The following is a 9,988-nucleotide window of genomic DNA, read 5'->3' on the forward strand; positions in this document are numbered from 1 at the left end:
TATTATTTTCATTTTCATAGAAAATATTAATAGCAGTGTTTTTGATACCAAATTAGATATTTGTCATTAATGCTTTTCTACATTGCACTGATTTTCCGTTGAAAACCATGGGAGCACTCCATATTCTATGGAAACTTCAGCTCATACTTTGCTTTACTCAGTTTGGAAAGTATTATGTGTCAGCATCTGATTCAGTATGTGATTCAGTATGTGATATAAAGACTAAGTGGAGGTAAATCGACTTGTGGAGTATCTATGTATTATATTTATCTTTCATAATAATTTTGATGACAATACAGATGTGTGAATGGTCACACTTCTTGCTTCAGGTGGTTGATCTTCTGAGGTTTGATGTCATTTTAATTAACATTAGGATATGGCATGGTAAAGATATTCTTGCCACGGAGAAAATTTTATTGATCAGCAAACATTGTTTTCTTTACCAGAAGTCATTATTATGTCTCATGTGAACTTTGAACAAATGTTACCATAAACACTTTTAATAGCCATCATATTGAAACTTGTGTGGTCTAACTAAAAGCGTTGCTGTTATTTAAAATGTAGTTCATTTGCCTGGGTTTGGTTGGATCGGTCCCATATCAGCCATGTTATTTTGTGTTGCATATTCATGATAATGTCTGCGAAGTGATAGCAGATTATGTAGCTGTCGAGTGGACAAAACACTGCTATGAGGGTTGCTTTGAAAGTCTTAAAAAAACGAATACCTATCTATATATCATACCTTTGCCTGCCGCTGTGTATTATATACATATCATCGGTAATAATTATATACATTTATGTGTTTTTCATGTGATGTTCTTATTACAAAGTTTAAAGTATGTGTACTGTATACAATATATATAATTGTAATTTGTATTATTTTTGTAAGGAACCACAATGGAAATGTTAATATTTATGCACCGTCACATCAGCTTTCTTTAGAAGCCTTTACAAATCCTATACAAAAAGCCTTATGGCATTTAAAAGTTTAGCTGAATCAGCTGTTTATAATTAATCTACTTTGTGGCTTTGTTGCAACACAGCAAAGCTTTACCTTAAAAGTTGCTGACTTCCTTTTTTGTAATATTGCACCAGTGTTGGATTTTGTTGTCAGTTTTTAAATTTTGTATAATTGTAATATAACCCTAAAGTGCAACTTTGCTTTTTAATGACACTAAATGCCTTGGCTTGTTTATTTTGTATTTCTGATATATGACTTAGAATAGCTATGTCACCACATTTAATTTACTTTATTTTTTACTATAAAAGGTCAGTAATTATTTATGGTATCACTTTCTTGTGTTCCAAAATTATGCAAGATTTGAGTTTTTGTATCCTGTAATTGGCCAGTTTTGATCTGTAGTAGTATCCATATTTCTGTTAGTTGACTTATTGATAGAAAATTTGTATTTTTTTTAGGCTTTTACTTTCATACAAATTTAGAACACAAATAGTTTCAACATTTAACAAATTTAAGTTAAATAGATATTTTGGATATACCTAATTTTATACCACAAAATTTAAGATCATATTTTGTTTTTAGAGTTGATTGTTATCCTGAAACAGTTCCATCCGTTGAACAAAATTGTGAATCAAGAGGTTGCTGTTACAAACCAGTTATGGGTAATGACAATGTGCCATGGTGTTATTACCCTTCGAATTACGCCTCTTATTCATTGTCAAAAATATCTGTAAGTTGTATAACTATTTGTAACTAATGTGAAAGATAAATATTTCACCTTATATTTCCATGTGTTTGTTTGTGGATTACAATTGTATTACATTACAGAACTTTGCAAAGAATAACGGTATTTTTAACACAACGATTGGCAGGTTACCTGTTTTCTTTGCAAAGTTGTTTTGTACTTACATTGTTTGCTGTAAGTGGCATATATGTACAAAAATATTAAATTGCAACATAGGTTGCTAACAATGATATAATGCATTTGAGTTTCTATTTAATTTTTCTCATTATGAAAAACTTTTTGCTGACTGATTTGATCTACAGTAAGACCAGTGTTGGCCCTTGCATTGTATGTTCGACAGCTCTCTGTAATTAAGTTATGTGTTAAAATTGCGTAGATTAGAAGATTACATTTAGAAGGCAACTGTGGTGGATGCCAAAAATCGTTTTATGTTTTGTACTGCTTCATGGTCACACATTTTCTGCACTTAGCTTTCATCTTTTTTTTTACTAGAAAAAAGGAAATTATAAATTTGTCATTAAAAATACATGTTTTGTTTGCTTTGTAAGTAGATTGAACTAACCTTAAGGCATTAAATGCTCGGTTCCATTTTTACAAACATAAACTGAATAACATCAACAAAATAGACCAAAATATGGGCAAAAAATGTGAACAATACACCTATCTTTACCTTAAGGTGAAATTTTGAGTGTGAACAGAGTTATAAACTCATCTAATACAGTAATTGAAAATCCTAATACAGTACAAAATTGAGCAACACTAAGACATTGTGCTTTCCGTAGTCTGAAATGCTCTGGGGTTTGGTACCTCGCATTTCTTTAGGAAGTTGTTATCTATGATCACAGTCAAGTTAAAGTTAAAAATGTATCATTTACTAAAATTTTCAAATATGCTTGTGTAACTACAACCTGCGTAACTGAGGTTTTTTTGTGTAACTGGCATATGTTCACATATTTCTTAGTAATAGTGTCAACAAGGCATGTGGTATGGCCTCACCACATGAAGAGTCAGTAAAAATCAGTTTGTCAATGTTCCTACCATAAATTAGAAGATACAAATTCCTATATGTTTGCTCTCATTTAAGACGGTTGACTTAAGTTAGAATTGGAAAAATTAATGATTGCATAAAGTGAACTGTTTTATGATTTTCAAGTACAATACTTGTTGAAAGCATTTTTGTTAACAGTGCTGCAATGCTAGTTGTGTATTGTCTTAATATATTACTGTGATTAGGTGAGAAAGTATAAGGTATTTTTTAGTCAAATTTGTGTTACCAATTAAATTGCCTGAATGCTTTGAAGATTTAAACCTTGATTTCATAAGAAGCAGTTAAAGTTGCTTTTACTTTCATTTTATTAACTTTCATGTTTATTAACTTGATTCCCAAAAGTAAATTACTCATTTATTTCTGTCTGCATACATCAATATTCAAGTAATAGTATTGTGATTAATTAACACAGTTGATATCCATTGTATACTTAATAAGACTAAGTATAAGACTAGAATGTAAAAATTATAAGCCTTCCTCACCAAACTTATGTTCATTACCAACAGAACACTTCTTATGGATACACTGGTCTGCTGAATATACAATCGCCATCCCCAAAGCATTATGGAAAAGAAATTTCCTGGCTTTCCTTGGATGTAATATTTGAAAGGAAGGATCGTTTACACTTCCGTCTACGTGATGCAAACAACAGTAGATATGAAGTACCAATTTCTACTCCGATTGTCAAGAAAGCTGCTGATTATCCATTTATGTATGATCTGAAGTTAGAACATGACAAATTTGGTATAATTATCAAGAGGAAATCTAGTGGAACAGTTTTGTTTAATTCTACCATTGCTCCTTTGATTTATTTTGACCAGTTCCTGCAGGTTGGTTAACTGTGAATAATGATCACATTTTGGCAACTAAACTATGTTACCAATTGGAAGCTTTTTTATTTTTTATTAGGATATGATACTAACAAAATACTTAAAAATTATCATTGCCCTTATTTTCATTGAGAAGTTTGTATATAACGTGGTCTTCTAAGGTTTTGAATATACAATATGAGGATATCGTTAATCAATTTCTTTATTTTGTAAATTTTCCTAATACCATAATTAAATAGTTGGAAGTGAGAAAATAAATGAAAACCACGGCAAAGTTTTTTGATGTTAACATGTCAAGCTGCAGACTATTTCTTTCAAGATTTCTACCAGTTTGCCGTCTACCAATGTATATGGTCTTGGTGAAAGACATGAGGATCTCTTGATTGATACCAACTGGAAACGACTGAAATTTTGGGCAAGAGACCAACCTCCTCACGAAAATGCGAATCTATATGGTGACCATCCACTTTATATTGCTGTAGAAGATGATGGGAATGCCCATGGGGTATTTCTATTAAACAGCAATGCAAAAGAAATAGAATTACAACCAGCACCTGCCCTTACTTGGCGAATGGTTGGAGGTAAGCTCAAAGTTAAATAAATGAATTTGAATAAATTCATGATGACATTCATCTTGTTATTGTACTGTAAAATGCTCATTGCACTACATTTGCACAGCAAAGTAGGTGAAGGCAACAAAAAAACGGGGTAATTAAGAAATTAAACTGATCTTAGCAATGCAATGCTGCCGATTTCTGCAATTCATTCATTGTTCGCAGTGTTTAAATGTTTATCTTTTGTGTCTCTTTAGGCATAATGGATTTCTATGTACTGTTGGGTCCTACTCCTGAGATGGTTGTTCAACAGTATACTTCGATAGTTGGTAAGCCTTTTCTTCCACCATATTGGTCACTTGGATTCCATTTGTGTCGTTGGGGTTACGAAAGCTCAAATAATACCTGGGACATAGTGAAAAAGATGAGAGCTGCATCCATACCACAGGTATATTTTAGTATTAATGAATTATCTTGCTGGTAAACGTACAAATATATAGTGGTGGACAACACATACAGATTAGTAATGTTAACTAATGCTTATTTCAAGCTGGTGTTATGGAATGGCCGATTAAAAGAGTGTTTGTAATGCAACGCTTGTAATGTAATGTAATGCAACTCTTAACAATTTTTAGAGTGCATACATGCATGCGCTAGTAAACAAGCTAAACAGCAGCTTAATGTGTAATACAAGTTTTCGTATTTTCCAATTCAATGCACATTCCAAACTCACTTCAAATATTTAAAGTTATTGTTGTTTAACACGACACAGGCATTTGTAGGAAGTCAACCGTAACACATAGCAGGATTTTTTTCTTGTAATAACCCTGTTCCAGTGAACATGTCTGGCAGTTGAGAGACAGTGTTTTTGTTAATGTTGTTTTCTTTTAGCTGGGGCCCCAGTTATTTTATATTTGTGTGCTTTGGTGTGATAATGTAATTTCTGTTCAATCCATGGTTACAAATTCAGCTTGCTTGACCACTGTGATCCACAAAACCTCTACCTCATAGGCTCAGTCATCCCCACTTAGGAGGTGGTGTAATACTCCCATATGAATACTGGATTGTGTGTTTCTACTTTGATTTCAGTTAGGTGGGTTCAAGTTTTCCTACTTATGATGTTGCAGGTTGCATGAGCGTCAAGCACATAACTCTTCATTATCAAAAATCTCACATAAAAAAGTGGAATAACATTACTTATATGTTTGGGATAGGCCCTGACAGCAAAATCATTAATCAAGTTTGCCTATTTTACCTACTGTCTCCAGCTCTTTAATCACATGATGTGCAATTCCTTAGTTATTTGATGGAGAAAACCCTGCTGACATGGTATCATGTTCTCTTCCTTTACCAGAATTGGTATATTCAGCAGCACTTCTGCATTTATATAAAATTGACTTATTTTACGGTCGATTTATTAGTTTCTGATATACATTTCTGATGTACTTGTACTAATTTGAAGAGATGTCTTTCGCACCTTGTGTAGGATCGGTTTTCTCAACCGTATTCTGAAGCACTAGTTTCAAAGTGTGAGACTCTTTGAAAGGAACACATTTAGTCAAGCAATGAAGAAATTAGATGAGGTCGGAAATATTACGTCACGATGCACTTGCTTGTCATTTGAAATTGTTAGTTTTGCTACACATGTTGCTTATGTTACAAGTAGAGTAGTCTACTCTATAAATATAGCGTATACTCAGCTGGTTAGCTGGTACTTGGAATTTTAATGACCTCCGAAAACCAGTTATTAACAAGCGTAAGTATAGGCCTACGTATATATCGGCCCCGGGTCAATATGGCATGCTACTTGCGAGAGAACTGGATGTTAAAATATTTGAATCCTACCACTGTGTATACTCAATTATTTGTTGCAGACTATGCACTTGGGTCCGACTTCTGTACGTGTAATACTGTCCAACAGTCCAAGTTTTTGGACTAAGTGAAGAATTGTGAATATATTATAGTATAAAAAAATCTCTTAATACTCAGTCTTAATGTACAAACGTAGTTCGCTTGTGATTTCATTGCCAGTCTATGTGCACAGCTTGTAACTTAATCCATTCTTTTTTTATGAAGCATTTTTATGCAGTAATAGTTATGTGTTGTGTGCACAAAACGCTGCAACTAAGGCATTGACCAGGTATTTTATTAGGAATGATTGTATCAGTGATAATTTAAAATGAAGCATTCATTTTCAACCAACCACATCTCTTTGACAATGTAATATTAGCAAGAGATGTGTACTTGGGAAAAATCACGTAGTTTCTTATCCTTTCTAAGTTGAAAATAAATTTGTGCCTTTATCAATGTTGCAAAGTGTTTCTTTGTTTTTGTTTGGCTGTTTAGATAATTGCATGCGCAACCGCTAACCAATGCGTGCTCTGTGAATTTATTGGTTTATGATCATAGTTTTAACCAACATACTATCATGTATTCCATGTGAAGGACCAACTTAATTTTATGCATAAAGTTCACTTTCAGGCAACTATTTTAAAAACGCAGGCGTGTACAATGCTGATATTTTAGTAACACATTTCACCCTATATTATAAAACTGTGATCCAGAAGATATCCAAATAGTAATCTGTAAAAATTTGATGTTATAATAAAATAAATTGTTATCAAAGTAGCAGTCTCCAATAAGCCTGAAATTTCTCTTGCTTATACCCCTGCTATAAATAATTTGAACTAGTAACAGAAAATTATGCACTTTCCAAATTTAGATTTTTTTTTCACCGCTGCATTGACAAGGCTAAGGTAATAAAAGATATTTTTCCAAGAGAACAATCATGAAATTTCATTTTGTTGGCTATTTTTGGGATTGTTCAAACTAGTTTCTATTTTCATGTCTATACAACCACAAACATGTATTGTAAAAGCATGTACTAATCAAATTAGGATTTTCTGATTTTTGCCACTAGATTGTTCTCTAGGAAATACGCCTTTCAGCTTTAAGGCAATGCAAAGTTTCCTTAACTTTGGTTAATGATCATTTGTGACACATCAAATAATATAATATAAAAGTCAAATTGACATTAATTTAATTGTGACATTACAATAATTAAGTTTGTGTGTGTACAAAATGTAATGTTTATATTAATAAATGAGATTATTTTACTTGCAGGATGTTCAGTGGAATGACATTGACTACATGTCTAAATATCTTGACTTCACATATGATCCCGTGGCATTTGATACTTTGCCAAATTTGGTCAGTGATCTTCATCAAAACAATCAACATTATGTGATGATTATCGATCCTGGAATATCAGATACTCAGAGTAGTGGGTCATATTCAGCATATGATGATGGTATTGCAACCAACATTTTCATTAATGACAGTAGAACACTTAAGCCCATCGAAGGAGTGGTATGGCCTGGAAAAACAGTTTTTCCTGACTTCACACATCCAGCTATAGACGTGTATTGGGAAAAACAGTTACGTATGTACCATTCTAAAGTACCATTTGATGGTGTGTGGATTGATATGAATGAGCCATCCAACTTTGTTCATGGTTCCACATCCAGTTGTCCAAACAATTTATATGAAAACCCTCCATATGTTCCCCATGTTAATGGACACTCACTTGCTGATAGGACCTTGTGTTCATCATCAAAACATTTTAAGTACTATCATTATGACGTGCACAGTTTAACAGGACTTTTTGAGATGAAGGCAACTAGCAAAGCTCTAATAAACATTAGGAAGAAAAGACCATTCATCATATCACGTTCAACATTTCCTAGTGCTGGTTTATATGGAGGTCACTGGAGTGGTGATATTGTTAGCACTTGGCATGACTTAAAGCAATCTATAGCATCACTGGTTAATTTTAACATGTTTGGTGTCCCATTAGTAGGTGCTGACATATGTGGCTTTGGTGGTGATACCACGGAGGAACTATGCATCAGGTGGATGCAACTTGGTTCATTTTATCCATTTAGTAGAAATCATAATGCTTTAACTTCATCCGGCCAAGCTCCAGTTGATTTTTCTCAAGAAACACAAGATATCATGCGAAAGACACTTAATTTACGCTATTCACTGTTACCTTATCTTTATTCCCTCTTTTTTTCAGCACATGCAACTGGAGGAACAGTAGCAAAAGCTTTGTTTTTTGAATTTCCGTTAGATAAAATAGCATTGAAAATTGACACACAATTTATGTGGGGTAATGCTTTACTTATTTCACCTGTGTTAGAGGAAAAGGCAAGTAGTGTCCGCGCTTACTTTCCCAAAGGCAATTGGTACTACCTCACTGGCGTCTTTGGTAAGCCTATTAAAACTGAAGGGGAGTGGATTAACATAGATGCTCCACTAAGTAATATTCCACTTCACATTAGAGGTGGTTGTATTATTCCATCACAATACCCTGCAATCACCACCGCAGAAAGTCGACGTAATCCACTGTCATTACTAGTTGCTCCTGATGAGTTTGGTATAGCAAAAGGTGAATTATATTGGGATGATGGAGATAGCTTAGATACTTTGGAAAGTAACTTGTTCATGCATGTGCTCTTTACTTTGAAAGATAACAAGCTAACATCACATGTTGTGAGTGCTTTACGCGATGAAGAACTTGTCCTGTCAAAAGTGACAGTGTTGAATGTGCATACTCCTATTACTGCAGTGTATGTAAATAACATAAGAGAGACATTTCAGATTGGTGAATTTAATATTCTGCAATTTGGTTGTTCACTGAATTTGAGCAAATCATTTCATATAAAATGGCAATGAGTAATTTTCATTGTGTTGTGTCAAAGTCTTGTCTGTATTTGTACACTTAATGTTTCTGATACTTTTACTTTGCAGTACTTGAAAGTTAACATAAACAAAACGTTTTCCACTAGTTGAGCGATATTACGTATGCAGTATAAATCACTGTAAATTTTGCAAGAAGTGTTACATGCCGAAAATTATGCAAATGATCAATAAAATATTACGCAATACATACTGTAAATCTGTATGTTAGCAATCATTTAGCGAATTAGTAATAAAAAAACTTTAAATAATAAAATAGTTGCCAGTAAGTATACCGTAGAACGAATTTTTTAATATTTAGTGGTTAAGCAGTGCTACTGAAATTGTATAGCAAATTTACATAGCCTACTACTGACACCATATGAATCCAACATGCTTGATGGCTGGCATTTGAATCAAGAAGGGTTAAAAACCACTCCCAACTGATAATAATACTTGTGAAGTATGGTGTCTTTACAGCAAATTACTGGGATAGGCTAGTGCCAACACTGAGCTGATTGGACTGTGACATAGCATATATCTTTACCAGTATCAACACACCAACTATAAATTAGCCTAGGCTTAACCACCTCAAAATATTCGTGTTATGAACTGCTTTAAACATACCTATTTTTTGGTGCCTACTGCCAACCCAAAACATTTTCGTTTATACTTCACATGGCACCACGTTTGCCACAGCCTAATTAGCTGTAAATTTTCATTTTTGCAACAAATAATGGCTTCGCCATTAAAATACTTTTGAAAAATATCTTTCTCCTACACTTACTGACAACCATTCTTTGATTCGAGGTCCATTCGTTTACTGTCTTGCCCCTCACCTTAAAAAAGTATAAAATTGTCAACATTTAAAAACAATGTATATACTGCATGTTTCTACAAGAAAATACCAACGTAACTAAAATTATGACATACAATGGAGGGCTTTTACAAGCAATATGAAGACCGGATCTGGAACGGAGTTCATTGATACATGGTCACATTACCAGAATAGCCTATTCTACCCTTCAGGTAGTATTTAAACGTTGTTCATCTCCGCTCCCTGTTGCTTCTTCATGTGTGCCTCAGCTGTATATATCCAAGCACATGAAG

At 33.5% G+C, this 9,988-nt stretch overlaps 1 protein-coding gene across 1 annotated transcript; it reads left to right on the plus strand.

Moving 5' to 3' along the window:
- LOC143450687 (lysosomal alpha-glucosidase-like) lies at positions 1 to 9,089 on the plus strand. Its single transcript, XM_076951371.1, has 6 exons — positions 1 to 232; positions 1,544 to 1,691; positions 3,261 to 3,584; positions 3,904 to 4,165; positions 4,396 to 4,586; positions 7,262 to 9,089. The coding sequence occupies exons 1-6, from the start codon at positions 108 to 110 to the stop codon at positions 8,873 to 8,875; spliced, it is 2,664 nt and encodes an 887-aa protein (XP_076807486.1). The 5' UTR covers positions 1 to 107; the 3' UTR covers positions 8,876 to 9,089.
- Positions 9,090 to 9,988: the final 899 nt, after the last annotated feature.

This window comes from Clavelina lepadiformis, chromosome 1, assembly GCF_947623445.1.
Source record: "Clavelina lepadiformis chromosome 1, kaClaLepa1.1, whole genome shotgun sequence".
Taxonomy (NCBI): Eukaryota; Metazoa; Chordata; class Ascidiacea; order Aplousobranchia; family Clavelinidae; genus Clavelina; species Clavelina lepadiformis.

What these genes read in the sequence shown, in the direction of transcription:
- LOC143450687 (XM_076951371.1), top strand. Translation starts at nt 108, where the DNA reads ATGGGAGCACTCCATATTCTATGGAAACTTCAGCTCATACTTTGCTTT. An exon ending in ATTTTGACCAGTTCCTGCAG is followed by an intron (nt 3,585 to 3,903) that starts GTTGGTTAACTG and finishes ATTTCTTTCAAG; the next exon opens with ATTTCTACCAGTTTGCCGTC. An exon ending in GAGCTGCATCCATACCACAG is followed by an intron (nt 4,587 to 7,261) that starts GTATATTTTAGT and finishes TTTTACTTGCAG; the next exon opens with GATGTTCAGTGGAATGACAT.